This window comes from Schistosoma haematobium, chromosome ZW, assembly GCF_000699445.3.
Source record: "Schistosoma haematobium chromosome ZW, whole genome shotgun sequence".
Taxonomy (NCBI): domain Eukaryota; kingdom Metazoa; phylum Platyhelminthes; class Trematoda; order Strigeidida; family Schistosomatidae; genus Schistosoma; species Schistosoma haematobium.
The window spans coordinates 7,977,439-7,995,625 of NC_067195.1; the positions used below are offsets into that span (position 1 = coordinate 7,977,439).

The 18,187-nt window shown below is 33.6% G+C and overlaps 1 protein-coding gene across 1 annotated transcript in view; it reads right to left on the reverse strand.

Annotated features, from left to right (window-relative positions):
• CBP53E_1 (Calbindin-32) overlaps window positions 1-5,382 on the reverse strand; it is a gene marked incomplete at its 3' end in the record, with an annotated part of 57,127 nt that extends 51,745 nt beyond the window's left edge. Inside the window, exon 1 of the mRNA XM_012941097.3 lies at window positions 4,910-5,382. Within this exon, the coding sequence (XP_012796551.2) occupies window positions 4,910-5,030 (121 nt within the window). The 5' untranslated portion in view covers window positions 5,031-5,382. The remainder of the gene's footprint in view (window positions 1-4,909) is intronic.
• Between the last annotated feature and the right edge of the window lie 12,805 nt (window positions 5,383-18,187).

Below are 18,187 nucleotides of genomic sequence, written 5' to 3' on the forward strand. Positions count from 1 at the left end.
CCCCACCATAGGGCGAAGCGGCCGTTCAGTGCTTCCAGGTTTTCCATGGTAGTCTGGCTTCAATTGACTCATGAACTCAACTATAGACATAAATTTACTATTAAATATTAATTTTCTGAAATGAAAAGTTTCAACTTTCTAGTCTATTTCTACAGTATACACAAATAATTGATCGCTGAAAAGCAACCGATGTAATGGCTTCGCAGTCTTAAGTGTTATTCAAAACCAATCAATGAAGATACAACTTGGATACTAGTCATAGTGACCTGACATCAGGTTCACCATAGTAATTTGTTAGATGGTTGTGGGCAACCAGTAGCAAACTTTGGACCAGTTGAAAACAATAGTCCAGTCAATGATTCTCGATAAAGTTGATTTTAATCTTGTAGGTATCATTAATTCACCCAAGATTATGGCTACACCCTAATGACAAATGACAACTAGCACGAAACCTAGTTCCAAAGTTTTCTGTCTACTACTTCTGTGATGTGTGCTGAGAGTTCATTAACTACACTACCAACATTCCAATAGCTATAGCGTATGTTGTCCCTGAATTGTAAACATTTGAGACAACTGAGTTTATTTAACTGGATAAGTTTAATAGCACGATTCAAATATAGATTATAATAGATTGTTTTGAAGTTACTAGTATTAATATAAAAATGTGCTTACTACTGAATAAACATAGAGTATCTTCGAAAGATTTAACTAGATAAGCTAAAAAAAGGTATGATATACATTGTTTTCGAAACACCCATTTACTGGAACACAAATTATCATTACCACACTTTATTTTTCAAGTTAAGCCAAGAGTAACTGTAGGCTCCTTCCAAGTATAAATATAATGTTCCAACTTTCCACTTAAAAGTGTCTTCATTGTTTGCCGAATTTATTGTAAAGAAGTCATATCCTAAAACACAAAGTAGTTTCTTTGGTTTAATTTCTCACCATATACTGAATACAGCGGGGTGGGACATGAAATGAATAAACGATACGAATATATCATATTAAGATTTGTATAAGCCATAGAAACCATAAAAATACAACAAAACCATTTAAATTTGAAGTGCTTCGAATTATCTCGTTGTTGACATATGGGGATCCTGTGGGAGTTACCTCAATATTAGCTAAAATGACACAAGGTAGTGCAGGATAGATGGAGTAAAATTAAGAGTGGAATTTGGGACGTATTTTTAATCCAGCTGGCATGTCCCAAACAATCCTGTATTTCACTGCTAATCACATTTTTTTTCTATAACAATCATTTGTATTCAAAACGAGTTAGTGGATAAACTTCAATGGCAATGCTAATTATACTTTTAAAAACGTGTAGCGGTAAATAAATCCCCAAAATCAATAGTTCTGTAATTTCTCTACATTTGATGATGACGACATTAGTTTTAATGGATTCGCCTAGCTGAAGGCGCTCAGTCACACATCCGCATCAGATCAGGAGTGAATACGCCTTGCTCAACTTCTACAACTGGTAACCAGTTTAGATCAATCACTTCTCGATATATTAATAACCTATCACATATATCTTCCAACCTCTTCACTTCTGACTTTTGATCTCACTAGGTGGACATGATTCAATTGCAGGTGTTATTAGTTAAAGTGTTGTCAAACTACATATACCTACAGCGACTTCAACAGTTCATTTCTTAATTAATATATATATATATATATATTAATACTCCAAACGAACTAGAATTACTCTCTTAAATGTATCTGCGAGAAATCAAAGTCAACAAAGTATCTAATCTTAATCTTTAAACAGTTCTATTTTCGTTTTGTCTAATATTTGTGAATAGGAATAAATTTTATGGAAACAAAACAGAACAATATGATATCCATAAATTCTGCTACTATTTATAACTGTAATCATAGTGATATAATGACCGATATAAGTTGATCGATTATTTTTTTTCATGTTCTCAGTTCATATCTTATCGGATTACATGGACTATATCAAAAATATAAATAGTTTTATTCTTTATACTTTTATACTCTGATCAAATCAATAGTTTGTTTAAAAACTTGTAGACAGATTATTTTTTAAATAGTTGAATTCATGAGTTAATTAAAACTAGATCACCATGAGAACCTGAAAGCACTGGACGACAGTTTCGTCCTAGTATTGGGACTCCTGAACCGCGCACATCCACAAACCCACCCGCAGGATACGAACCCAGAACCTATCGGTCTCGCGCACGAACGCTTAATCTCTAGACCGCTGAACTGGCGTGTAAATGTCTAACCTTAACCAATCCATGAAACTGAGCCACCCTCCACAAATGTCTTCAGTGCATTATTACCTCACAACAGACCTGGTTGAACTATACTGGTAAAGGCTTCTCACCAGAACTCCGGGAAATACCTCTTGAAGCCAGTCACTAGTGAGCATAAGAAGATTATTATGAGAAGGAGGTTTTGTCGAGATTTTAGTAATTTAATAGTTGAATTCATGAGTCAATTGGAGCTAGATCATCATAGAAAACCTGGAAGCACTGGACGACCGTTTCGTCCTAGTATTGAGACTACTTAACAGTCCACATCCACGATCCTGCCTATGTGCTTCGAACCCAGGAATTATCGGTCTTGTATAACTTCAACTAATCCACAAAATTGAGCGACACATCCACCATTGTTTTCAGTGAGTTACTATCTCACAAAAAACCTAGTCGAACTCCACTGATCACAGCTTCTCACTAGATAATAATTGGTTTTCAAAGTATTTACCTTAGTTAAAGACTAAAACATCACTTGGTATTTTAACAGTTAGAGCTAATAATATACATTTAATAGTACAGTCTAATTCAATATTTTACGTACAGACAGTTCTTATAAGAAAAATTACATATTCATAACGAAATGTAATAATTAGTACAACTATAAAGTAGAAGCTACTTTTCTAATAATAAAGGTAAAATTGGAGTATCAATCAATGAAAATTGATGGTTTCCTTGATGACAATCAAATCAGGTAGAGAAAAAAACACACAATCTGAGGTACTGGTGGTAAGTACTTATATATACTTACACCTATTACCCTTCATGGAGGAGCAAAAGTCGCCCATTAGAATTCACTATCGAATTCTGTCCCTGTATATATATATATATATATATATATATATATATATATATATATATATATATATATATATATATATATATATGATTCAGAAACTTCTGTTTAACATTATTATACTAAAACATTACGTATTCTTAAATTCTTTCATATTACTAATTATTCGATTAGCTTATTACTCTACGTAATTAAGTAATACTGTTAAGTTTATTGAAGCGACAAGTGACCACTTCCTTAATTTTTTAAGAAAAAAGTATTAATCATGAGTTCATATTCAATTAAGAACGAAGAAAGATAAGAAGTAACAAATGATTTTCTTATCATAAACTGAAGCATTTGTAAGACAATCAGTGTATATTATGGGATAATCCTATGATAAAATGAAATAACGATTATATGCTTTCTGTTTTCTGAAATACTACAACCATCATCAAGAAGGTACAAGTATTTGTAAATAGTTGTCAACGCAAGATACTCAACATCTATTGACCAGGTACCATCAGCAACAGTCTACTGTGGGAGAGAACAAACCAGCTTCTAGCTGAGGAGTTAATTAGAAAAAGACGATGGAAATAGATAGGACATATATTACGGAAATCATCAAACTGTATCACAAGACAAGCCCTAACTTACAATCCTGAAGGGAAGCCTGAAAAGTGGAAGGCCTAAAAACACATTACATCGCGAAATAGAAGCAGATATGAAAAGGATGAATAACAACTGGAAAGAGCTGGAAACAATTTCCCAGAATAGGGTTGAATGGAGAGTGCTGATGGGCGTCCTGTGCTCCTTGATGAGGAGTAACAAGAGTGAGAAGTAGGTTTTCTAAAAAATTTTATTTTGACTAAATTCACTCAGCATTATATGATATTTGTGTTATATTCATATATCCTAAATATTCATATCTTAGAGAGAAAAAAATGATAGTTTTTTTATTGGTGGGTTGCTTGAATATCTGGGCTATCTGTCCCTGACATCTAGATATTTCAACAAATTATCTGTCTTACATTTGTTTCAATAGATCATTATATGAATTAGTCGCATAACCTATTCAGATGTGTTTCTGAAAAGTGTACAACCTTTCGTTGTATAAGTTACAAAAGTGCCTAATCAGAGACATTGTGGTTGCTGGTAATATGCAACGAAAAGAATGTATGTTATTTAGATGTCAGTTAACTGAACTGGTAACTTCTAACTAGCGACCATTCAATATTTATCGTCAAGATCAATCAGAAAGTAAGAAACGGAAACTTGTTGAAATACTTTGTTCTGAGAAATTTAAATAAAGTAATCAATAATAATAATAACTCAAAATTCAATTTTTATAAATTTAATAGTTGAATTCATGAGTCAATTAAAGTTTGACTACCATAGAAAACCTAGTAGTATTAAACAACTGTTTCATCCTAATATTAGACACTTCAGTAGTATGCATTATTTCTTAAGTAATAAAATATATCAGAAGAGATTTTGTAGAGATTGTAGTAATCTCAGTAGTTGAGATCACGAATCAATTGAAGCTAGACCACCAATAAAAGCCTGGAAGCATTGGAATGTTATGTCATCCTATTGTTAGACAAATCTACGATCTCGCTTCACAAGATTCAAACCCAGGACCTATCGGTCTCACCCTTGAATAATTAACTTCTAGTGCGAGACCGATGAGTCCTCGGTTCGAATCAGGAGAGCTGGGGTCATGGGTTCGCACTGCTGAGGAGTCTGACACTATAACCTAACTGCCGTCCAATGCTTCCAGGTATTCCATGGTAGTTTAGTTTTAATTCACTCATGATCTTAACTACTGTAATAAAATATAACTTACCATCAGTATCATAATGATTCCATACTTCAACAAATTGTGCAGCAGTAAAATATTTTAATGAATTTGAATTAATATCTTTAAATTGTGCAAGAAAATTATCGGATTTTGATGATGTATTCATTTGAATAATTAAAATAATTATTGTAAATAATAATAATAATAATAATGGACTTTAATAATAAATAAACAAATTATTTATTTATTGATAGATGATACTACTCGTTTTGTATAAATATAAGTAGACTAATATACTTTGATTAACTTTTAGTTAATAGTTATTCTAATATGTGTAATGTGTATTACACTTCAATTAATGTTGAGGTTGATGTTGATGAGGATGTTGATGATGGTGATGGTGATGTTGAGAGTGATGATGTTGATGATGATGATGATAAGTGTATATTGAATAGATTGTTTTTATTATCATTATTATCAATATAAAATATTTAAATTGTTAATAGTTAAGATTTATGTACAATCTGATTCAATCTCTTTTTTAATAGGCTATTGAAAAATATTAAAAAAAGGTATTATTTATTTGAGATAATTTTTTGATTGGTTAATAAAATATTTATCTTATTCAAAGAATAAATAAGATTGACTAGACAAATTTGTTGTTTTCATTTTGATATCTATTAATTCATATAGTTGAGATCATGAGTTATTTTGAAGCTAGATAACTATAGGAAACCTAGAAGAAATGGATGACCGTTTCGTCTTTGTGTGGGACTCTTCAGTAGTGCGCATCCACGATCAAGTCGTACGAAATTCGAACTGAAGATGTGAAAGCCTTACCTCTAAACCATTGAGCCGGCATCTAACGGTGCTACTGTGCAACTTCAACTAATCTACGAAATTGAGCGACACATCAACAATTTTCATCCGTAAGTAATTATCTCACAACAGACCCGGTTGAACTACACTGGTCACTGCTTCTCATTAAAACTCCAAGAAATACCTCTTGAAGTCAGTCACTAGTGTGCATATGTTGATTCATATCAGAAGGGGTTTTTGTGAATATTATAATAATTTTAACAGTTGAGATCATGAGTCGATTTAACGCTAGACCACTGTGGAAGATTTGAAAGCAATGGACGGTCGTTTTAACTTAATATACGATTCCTCAGCAGTGCATATCCACGATCACACCTCACGAAATTCGAAACCAGAACTTATCAGTCTCGCGCGTGAACGCTTAATATCTAGACCACTAAATTGGCCAGCATCCAACGGTGTTCATTTCTAACTTCAACTAATCCACGAAATCGGGCGACACATCCACCAACGTTTCCAGGTTTTACATGGTGGTTTAGCTTCAATTGACTCATGGTCTCAAAGTTGATATTTTTCCTGAAGAAAATTGTTTTAGGAAAACAACTTTAAATTGAATATATTCATAAAATCAATTACGCGAGCTGCTGAGGAGTCTCATACTAGGTTGACTAGTGATTCTAGGTTTTCAATGATCTCAATCAAAATCTTAGCAATCTCCACAACCCTATACTGATAATTAGTATATGTTCACTAATGACTAGCTTCGTGAATACATCCTTGGAGTTCTAGTGAGAAGCCATGATCAGTCGAGGTAATCCGTGTCGGATGTGATGTAGTTATCTACTTCAGACAATGGAAGCTGGTCACTCAACTTCGGGGATTGGTTGAAGTCATATATTATTACTGTTGGATCCCGGCTCAGTGGTTTAGGGGTTAAACATTTGCGCAAGATTGAAGGTTTTAGGTTGTAGTCCTGCGTGCGAGATCGGCATATGAACTGCTGAGGAGTCCCATACTAGAATTCCAGTTTTTCAATGGTTGTCTAACATGGATTGGTTTATAATCTCAATTAGATTTCATTAATTAAAATAACTCATTGTGTCATTAAATAAAAAAAGAGTTCGGCGAAGAAAATTTTCTTTTCGACGAGATTATTTACTTAAGCTGTAGATTCGTATTTATCATTATACGGAAAATATATGTCTATAGAAGGATAGAAAAGATTGCATCATAAATTGATTCGAGACGCTTATTATGAAATGAGGTTACACATTTAACCTAGTCACTAAATTATTTCAGACTAATGGTCGATTGGCATTTTTTTCTAAGAAAGCAAATTAGCTTACATGGCTATTTAATACAGTACACTTTAGTTTGTAAACGTTCAGACTAACGAAATACATACAGGTCTCATAATATTGCCCAAATTCTAACAGTTTATAAACTTCAATGAATAACTGTTATTCATCAATGTTTCACTTATGAGCTTTGTGTTTCCCTCAATAGTATCACCAGTGTGAATCCACGACTCCGCATGAAAGACTAGAACCAAGAACCTTTGGTTTCTCGGGCGAACTCAACCTGTGGATCACTGAACCAGTATCGAACGATGTTTATGTCTAGCTCCAATCGATCCATAATTGGCTCGTGAATTCAACTGTTAAAATACAACTATCACCAAAAATCCCCATACTGATAAGATTTATTACATTGTGGAATCATAACAGTGAATTCTTTCACATTAATCATTAATTGAATCTTGATTCTTCATCCAATAGGTGCTTAAAATTTACATAGTCAAAATGACTCAATCAGATCACAATAAAACAAAACAGTTCTAATTATTTAAACTTATATATTTTAAGTCAAATGTAAGAAAAGACTTTTGAAAAGCTAAAAGCAATTTTGCCTTAGTATGGGACTCCTCAGCAGTGCACATCCATGATCCAGCACAAGGAACTAGAACCCAAGAACTCCAGCCTCGTGAGCAAATGTCTAACTCTTTCAGAATACTGAGTCGGCATATTTTACATTACAGCTTTTCAGTGCAATCAGGTGTTCTGTCATAGATTATGTCTACTTTGTATGATCATTTACGTTTTATTGTAATAAACATTCTATTCTTAAATAATAATATTTAACACTAATCTGATGAACTGAAACATTGTTGAACAAGATTTGCAGAATACAATGAATTCATTCTATTTCAAACGTGATCATCATGTATGATGTTTAGCACACTTATTAATAAGGCATTAAGTTATCCGGTCATTAATATTAGGAATTAAAATTCGATCAGTTGCTTGGTGAACAATATATTGGGCGTTTGTAGAAAAAAGTTTGTAGTGGCTGTGCTTCGATAACTAATCACCCTCGAACCGTTATCGTACAATCTTCAACGGTGTTTGAAATCAGAAGGTAAAAAGAAGCAGCTACTACAGTTTATTTAGCAGATAACTCGGACCAGACAGCAGAGAGGCAAAATGGATGAGCAAGCTAACCATGATCGTAGTAGTAGCAGTAACAGTAGTAGTAATAGTAGTGAGTGTAAATGTACACATATATAAGAAAATGGATGAGTCATCGAATATATTAAGCGGTTAATAATGAAGCTAGCAGGATGAATATATGCGTAGGCGCTAAACAATGTTCAAGCATACGTATTTCATACAAGCACAATAATAATAAGGGTACAATAAATTGTTATAGTGCGTATGACTGTCCGCTAAATAAGTTAGCAAAAGGGATTAACTGGGTTAATTGAAAATAAACTCAATTGCACGTGAGTCGCTTTAAGTTACTGGATGAGTCCCGGTGTGATTACTAATGCCGTGAGGGTGGTATGTTCAGCTGGTATGATCTAGATAGGACAAAATCTGTATTCTGGATTGTTCTGTTAGTCACAATACTCATGTTCTCATAAGCAGTTATTGATCGTTTGTGTACATTACTTATAAATCTAGCTTGAAATTGTATGCGTTTGTTTTAATGTTATTCATAACTTTAAAATTATCGATGGATGTCACAAATTCAGAGTATGTGTTTTAATGAAAAGTAATTTCTTTTTATCTAACTAAATCCACCAGATTTCGCCTATGAATACTTAATTGTTTAGAGAATTAACAAAATAAACTCCATCAACTTTGTAATAAGCTAGACTACTCTACCGGTTACCATAGCAATATAGATCTGAACATATTTGTTGGAATGTTAACAATGAAAATAGTAATTCATAAGAATCTTTTATTGAATTCTGTAGAAACATGAACATATATAACGCTCTTATGTGACTTATTTTGTTTATGCATATAATTGATTAAAGCTAGATCACTATAGAAAATCTGGAAGTAATAGATGGCCGTTTCGTTCGAGTATGGGATTCCTCAACAGTAATCATTCACGACCCCGCCTCGTGAGATTTCAACCCAAAACGTATCAGATACACGCGCGAACACAACCTCTACACCACTGAGCCAGCATCCAACGGTATTAACGTCTAACTTTAATTAATCCACGAAGTTATACCATTGTCCACCATTATCATCAGTGATTTACTGTCTCACAATAGACCTGTTTGAAGTCCACTGGTCACAAGTCATAAATTCAACTATTTAATTTATTATAATATCTGCAAACATTCTCTTCACTTATTTATATGTTAAATAATGTTCTCTTGTTGTTTTGTTTCTTTTTTCGTAATATACAAATGACCTTGATATCATGATAACACAGTTTAATAATAAGCATTGAATACTTTAACATGCCTTGAACTTCTCTAATATAAAGTTTTAGTTAATCTAATTAAATGAAACTTCCGGAAATCTAATTATTGGCATCATTTTCACAGGGTAGATTATAATAGAAGAAATGATGATCATTAATTTACAGTTTTAATTAAATTTTATAACAGTTTTGATTATTTAGCCAATTTTTTTAAAGTAATAAATGTATTACATATATCATTTAATTGGTTAATAAGTTAATGAAATCGATTGGGTCATTATTGATTATAGGTGAAAACTGTAAAATGAGAACGAGAAACTAAATAAAGGTAAGAACAATAAGATATTTTTGATTAAGATCATGAACCGATTGATGTTAGAACACCGTTGAGAACCTGAATGAACTGGACGTCCGTTTCGTCCAAATGTTGTGACAAGTGGAGCTAGTCCTTGTCGGGTAGAGACAGGTATCTACTTCAGTACAATAGATGATTGTCGCGAAATTTCATGGATTGGTCGAGTTTAGACATTTACACCATTGGATGCTGGCTCAGTGGTTCAGTAGGTTAAGCGTTCGCGCGCGAAACTGAAGACCTTGGTTTCGAATCCCGTGAGCGGGATCGTGGGTGCACAGTGCTGAGGAGTCCCATACTAGGACGAAACAGCCTTTTAGTGCTTCCACGTTTTCAATGTTAGTCTAACATTCATTTATTTATGATATCAATTTAAACTTTATATTATCATAACTATGGTTACACTACTATTCATCAGCATGTTTACAAAGGTTGTTGGATTATTCTCATCATTTCTAAAGTCTTAAACCATGTTTCTACTTAATAATCTTGATTATTAAATATAATATACAGTCTTTATTCTAATTTTTCGGTCAATTAGGCTGTTTGTTTATCTTAATGAGGATAGATTCCCGATACCTTGGATATTCGACCATTCTATAAAATAAATAGATAAGCAATTTTCTGATCACAACTTACCATAGTTATGTTCTGACAAATATTTATCTGTTGTTCACATTTTCAGAGTTGAAACTATCCTTCACTTGATCAAAATATAATTGTGGTGTACGCTACTTATATTGACAGATATAAATAGTATGTAACAGCGATCAGAAATGGAAGGACTGTTAAAAGAGCATTGAGAAGACTGAACTGAGAAAAACAGAAAGGACTAGAGTAATGAACGAATCATGAAGGATGTAAAGAACAATTGGTGGAAGATTTGAAAATAAAGTACTTAATGTATGCTTTTTATATTTTACTAAAGAACTCTGTAATTTTGCGTTAGACAATAAATTGGTTGTCCCTTAACTGAGTCTTCACTCAGTACTGTATGACTGTGAGCTACCTAACAAACAGCAAATATGTAGTTCAGTATGGAAACAGTAATATTAATGTTATCCCAGTGGTAGTTGTTTTATCACAAAGGATCATGTTTTTAGATGTATGACCAGAAATCTTCTTATTATAACGATAATAACAACAACAGTAATAATGGTTTTATTCATTACTACAAATCATATGAAAGTTATGAGTTCAAAGAAGTAACTTTGCTGCATTGTAATACATATATGTTAAGCATGTACTTCAAGCACCATCGCATTATCCATCCACTGCTAGCTACCATCCATCTCCTTACAATGCTTGTGAATTAAGGCAATATCGAGGCAATCTTCATGGGATGCACATATGCTAATAAGAGACTGATCAGCTCTTAAACATGAATTGGAATATTCAAACAAACAACACAAAATTCGAAAATAATTCTTATCACAAAACTGTCGATGAATGAAAACAACGAAGCAGTACAATAATATTCCTTGTTATATTTTTAGAACAAACAATCAACAATTCAAACAGAATCTTTGGATGTTGTGGTGAGTCTAAAATCAATCAACTCATGGATCGGAACTTGATGATAAGAATTTCTGACTTGAAGAAATTTGAAATATAGTAAACTTTCCTTCATTTCATTTTGCATTTCGTTGATTACAGAGGTCATGTATTTGCATTAACATCTGTTTCTAAAGAACTAATCAGTCAGCAGGTCAGCTTTTGATGTTTTGCATATCTGACATGATTTTCAACCTTTATAACACAAGTTAATTAGTCAGTGAAAATTAGAAATACTGAACAGACATTGTAATATCTCCTAGTGAATCAAATCTAATCTCCATTTTTTAACTGGTTTTCTATGGTTTAACAGGATGATATTAGTCACTGATATCATCTGTATTGAAATAGGAAATATTGAAACTTATACACTGATTGATAGTTGGGTAGTAAGGGATACAATGTTGGTTGAGTTTTCAATACTGTTTGAATTCTGTTTATGAACCCACACTATGGCTACCAGATTAGGAAACTCAACATCACACCCACTATCATTGGGAGCAGACAGAATGTCTTAGACCTATGTCTAATAATAGTTGCCATTCGTCAGGAAAGAGTCCATTCAGGATAGTCGATTTGTTCTATTCATAACAAGTACCAATTAATATGAAGCTTGAATTCAAGGCTATCTGTTTATTGACTTTATTTATCTAATATATACTCACTAAATAATTACCTGAAATAGAATTCTCGATAGAAAAATCTACAAATGTACATACATTTGTAATGATTCATAATGTTTTCCTTTTTGGCTTCATATTATATATCATTCATTTAGTTTTTACAACATATACACCTAGCAAGTTACACATGTCTATCTGCATAACACTGGTCATCTTGATAAGCGTTCTTATAAATATTCATTTACTTTATGTTACGTAAAGTGGATAAGTCGGGAGTTATTAGATAACCTGTAGTTAATCATATATATATATATATATATATTGTTAAGTTTTTGATTGAGATCATGAATCGATCAGTGTTAGACTACCATTAAAAACATAGAAGCACTGAATGGCGGTGTTTTTCTAACATGGGATTCCTCAGAACTGCGAATTCACAATCCCGTATATGGAACTCGAAACCAGAACCTTCGGTCTCGTACGTGAACGCTTAATTTCTAGACAACTGAATCGGTATCCGACAGTGTTAATGTCTAACTTCAACCAATCCACAAAAATATGCTAGTATCTGTCTCTACCCGACACGGATTAGCTCTACTGGTCACAACTTTTCACTAGAAATCCAAGGATTCCCTCACGAAGCTAGTCTCTAGTGAGCACATGGTAATTATCAGTATAGAGTTGTGGAGATCGTTAAGTTTTTGATTGAGATCACGAATCGATCAATGTTAGACCGAATACGTACTCGTGTATTTATGATAAAGAGAAGAATACACAAACATTATTTTGACCAAATTCTCGTGTAATCTTTTAACATTAACTTACTAATGAATTACACAAACATGGAAGATTATTAATCATTGATTTAATAAACATGGAAATAAGAACAAAACACTATAACTATCAATATGTATATATGTTTGTTCATTTTCCTGTTGACTACATCCAACCACCATCTTATCTCAACATAGTGCACGCAATGTCGAATCACTTAGACTAGTGGCCACATTGCAACTTAGTTGACAGGATTCGGTCTGCACTAAGATGGACTTGACACACATGACACTGATCCCCACACAGTGACCAATCAATTGTGATCACTTTCTATGTGTATTATTGTTTTCTTAGAGAAGATTTAAATCAAACGATAAACAAATGGTTTTTCACTGATTTTTGTTGTTGTTTTGTTTCATAAAAAAGAAAGTAATGAACAAACAATAATTATGTGAACAAGTAAGAAAACGAAAAAGGTTTCTCATTTAACTATAACAAGACTAAAGAACAATTTACTAATGGAGAAAGAAGATAGGAGAATGTGCGAGAGTTCTTTTCTGTTCTGTTTTTTTTTTCATTAAGGGATTGTCATAAATTTGAAGAGCATTGAATGATGATTTGTTTACAGTTTGAAAACAAATAAACAAACAATTCAACAGGACATATTGTGGTTATTTTGTTTTCGATTAATGGTCAAGTATTACTTAGTTTAAGAATAGGAATACTTATTGTTATATCCTTAACTTATACTATTATCTCAATGGAATATGATTGCCAATTTAGATACGCTGATTTATACACAACGAAACGAATAATGCATACACCAGTACGAGCAGCTTACAGTTCCGATTTAGTTATTTTGTCCGCCTAACTCTACCTGTTAAATTCAGAATACCAATCTTAGACTTCACGAGAAGAATCGTGTATTTCAAATATACTTGGTTTATATACAAGCCAAACAGACCATATCATACCATAAATAGTTGGTAACATTTGTACAAGATCAAGCAAAAATGTGGCTTTGATTGTGGGAGACTGTAATTAATAAACTGGACATAACTTAAGAATGGTAAATCGTATAGCAATAGTCTGTAGTCTAATAGTTGTAATTCATGAGTCGATTGAAGCTAGATCACCATGGAAAACCTGGAAGCACTGGATGTCCGTTACGCCCTAGTATGAGACTCCTCAGCCGTGCGCAGCCACGATATCCACAAATCCCCTCTCCGATAATAGAGTGTAGGTTAAAATAAAGAATATAATAAGAGGAATATATAAATATATATATATATATGTATATATATATATATATAGTTTAGTCTCTTAACAGTTATGTAATAGCAATATATATATATATTATATTGGTCCATAAATAGTTCTCAGAAGTTCCCCATAATTTAATCTTCTCTAGGATTTAACATTTATGATCATAAGTGTTTTTGAGAATCTGAAAAATGTAATGGAACAACTGTTTGGTGCTCATTGATTTTTATCCATATTTTAACTGTGATGAAAAAGTGTATATGTTGAAAGACTTATGTTCATTAGATGTAGAGCAACATCTTATTAATAATTACTCCTCGTGGAAAAGCATAGGCAGCCCACCAGCACTTTCCATCCAACCCTGTCCTTGGCAAACCTTTGTAGTTCATTCCAGTTGCTATTCATCCTTTTCATATCTGCTTCCATGTCCTGATGTAGTGTGTTCTTCGGCCTTCCTCTCCCCATTTCCCTTCAGGATTCCAAGTTAGAATTTGCCTCGCGATTCAAGATATAGTCTAGGTGAAAAAATAAACAATTATAATTTTTCCCTGTTCATGTCATAGACTGATTTGAAGTTTTCAATCATTAGAAATCAAAAAGAATACAGTAACTATCTGGTTATGGTATGATACTTCGCAGTAATGCCCATCCACAACTACAATATTCTGTGATCGAGCACAGAAGTAACTATTTTATTGCATTAAGTGAATAACTAAGAACTATGGAAATTCAACCATCTCCACATAACCTTTGTACTATTATGAATCGTTCTCTCACTAGTAGGTGACGTAAAGATTCAAATTCAGGGGTTCTGGTGAGAAGCTGTAGCATTGAATCAAATTGGTCATGGAACAGTTATTCACTCCAGGGACTATATATATAAACCATTAGATATCGAATCAGTTGTCTAGAGGACAAGCTTTTACAATGACATGTAAATTTGATGTCTAAGGAGATATTGTATGTATAACAGATAATGTACATTATATTTTTGTATATTTATTAGTGTTAAGTTTGTATTACATTGTTGCTACCATTGGATACCGGCTCAGTGGTCCAGTTGGTTAAGAGTTCGCGCGCTAGACCGAAGGCCTTGGGATCGAATTCCGCGGGCTGGATCGTGGATGCGCTCTGCTTCCAGGTTTTCAATTGTGGTGGTCTAACATCAATCGGTTCATGATCTCAATCAAAAACTTAATAATCTCCACAACCCCTATACTAGTAATCAACATGTGCTCACTAGTGACTAGCTTCGTGAGGGAATTCTCGGAGTTCTAGTGAGAAGCCGTGACCAGTGGAGCTAATCCTTGTCGGGTAGAGACAGGTATCTACCTCAGTACAACGGAAGTTGGTCGCGCAATTTCGTGGATTGGTTGATGTTAGAATCTATCACCATTGGATGCCGGCTCAGTGGTCCAGTTGGTTAAGCGTTCGCGCGCGAGACCGAAGGCCCTGGGTCCGAATCCCGCGAGCGGGATCGTGGATGCGCACTGCTGAGGAGTCCCACAACAGGACGAAACGGCCGTCCAGTGCTTCCAGGTTTTCAATTGTGGTGGTCTAGCATCAGTCGGTTCGTGATCTCAATCAAAAACTTTTGTATATTGCTTTATACTACTCATTTATATTCAGTAAGCAATTGAATTCCCAACAATTTGCACACGCATGTTGTAACGCAAGTTGTAATGTAATATCCTGAAATGTTCACATATACTCATAACGTTTATTGTACTTATCATTGTATTTATCATTATAATTACTGTACCTTAATCACTGTAGCGGTTATACGCAGTTTTGTGCATTTATTTAAACGCAACAGTTTCCATATTGTTTTGCTCTTGGTTCGGGTTTCGGTTGTTCGCAAACAGTTATCAAATTTAGACACAGCTATTAGCTGTCTTTTGTACTATCGTATGTTATAATTATTCTTTACGTTACTGTTTGTTAATTCTATAGAAGCGTCCAAGTCACCCCGATTGAGATACGCGCAAAATCGAAGTTCCAAAACAACGATTTGTCTACAAAATTGGTTCTTTATTAAATAATACACAAAATTTAGTTACAAACCTCAACTTGTGAGGTATCTAGGCGTTTAAACGCGTCCTTCGAGAATGAAAATAACAAAGGCTTCCTGTAAGAGTAACATAAAGAATAATTATAACATAAGATAGTACAAAGACAGCTAATAGCTGTGTCTAAATTTTATGTCAGTTTATGGGCTACCGAAACTCGAAGCAAGAGCAAAACAATATGGAAACTGTTACGTTTAAACAAATGCACAAAACTGTGGATAGCTGTTACAGTAAATAAATTACAGTGATTATAATGATAAATACAATGATAGGTAAAATAAACGTCATAAGTATATGTGATCATTTCAGAATATTACAGTACAACTTGAGTTACAACATGAGTGTGAAAATTGTTGAGAATTCAATTGCTTACTGAATATAAATGAGTAGTACAAAACAATATACAAAAGAGTAGAAAGGGAGCGAGTAGCAACAATGCAATACAAACTTAACACTGTTACAGGAAGCCTTTTTATTTTCATACTGGAAGGACGCGTTTGCACGCCCCAGACACCTCACAAGTTGAGGTTTGTAGCTAAATTTTGTGTATTATTTAACAAAGAACCGGTATTGTAGACAAATCGTAGTTTTGGAAACTTCGGTTTTGCGCGTATCTCAATCGGGTGACATGGATGCTTCGATAGATCTAACAATCGGTTATGTTTGACCGAAGTGAATATACTACTGATTAATCAGCTGATCCATGGTTTCAATAAACCTAACATCAAATCAAATTATTATTTTGTCCTGTAAGCTAAACAATTTTAAAATTACATTGATTGTAATTAGACTTTTCAAATTTCTATACTATGTTTATTTGACAGAATATAGTAAATAATAATGATGCTTTATTGATGAAAGTCCATCTATGTTTAACTGATCTTTCTGCAAATTACGTTACAACACTCAACATTCAAAAAAGTACATCACGACTTTGAGACACCGATAAACAAACGACCACACTGAGTCGTTAGATATTGTTCAGTATCAAAGACTTGACTACACGATATTGGTTACGTTAATACTTGTGGCCTGTGTGCCCTGCTAATGTATAACGTAAGGATACCGCCAATTAGAGAGCAGTGAATTATCGATCGGTCTAATAATGCAAAAGACCCGTGCGAACAGTCTTGAGTATTTATCGGTCCCGCCTGTTAAGTCAAGAACACAAATCTCAGCCTCTGCGATATGAATCACTTACTTCAAACATAGTCGGTTTATAAACCAACCAGACAGACTACATCGTACCATAAAATAAGAAACAACATTTGTACAAGATTTAGCCAAATGTGGTTGTGAACAAGGGAGATAGTGATAGGTGGAGTCCAATCCGTGTCGGGTATGAGGCAGTTACCTAGTTGAAACAATGAATGAAGAATTGCGCAAGATCATGGATCGATTGAAGTTAGACATTAACAACGTTGGATACCGGCTCAATGGTCTAGAGATTAAGCGTTTACGCACGAGATCGAAGGTCCAGAGTTTGAGTACCGCTTACGGCATCATGAGTGGTCACTGCTGAGGAGTCCCATACTAGAACGAAACGGTCATTCAGGGATTCCAGGTTTTTAATAGTAGTCTAGCTTAGATTGACTTATGTATTCAACTTTGAAAATGAATAAAAGATACAAGCTTGATGAAAAAATCAGTTTCAATGTGATGTTTTTGAGAATTCTGGTTGAGCATTATGAATCAGTCAGTCAGTCAGCTACAACGTATGACCAGGCACATATGTGCATCGGTTCAAGTCGCCTCTTAGTTGAATGGTTTAATAGTGAAGTCTTCGTTGTTCTTTTGAATGACATCGTCAACTCGTCCTATCAACTTTGATCTATGTTCACTATTGTTAACCTGCCTGGTATTTGACCATATTATTTCTTTATAAGGCTTATCGGAAAATTTGTGCGATTTTATGTAAGAATATCTCATGTTCAGCAGATTTAATCCATCTGTTTATTATTTAAAGTTTGTAACTACCTGATTTATGCGTTTCTAATATGTTGATTATATTTACGACATCATAGTTTGCTTTAGAATGCTATCCAATGTATTGCTCTTCAGAATAATAAATGATCATTCAAGATCTGAATCAATAAAGTATCAAAAAGTTCTTCAGAAAACCACTAACACTCCAATGAAACACATG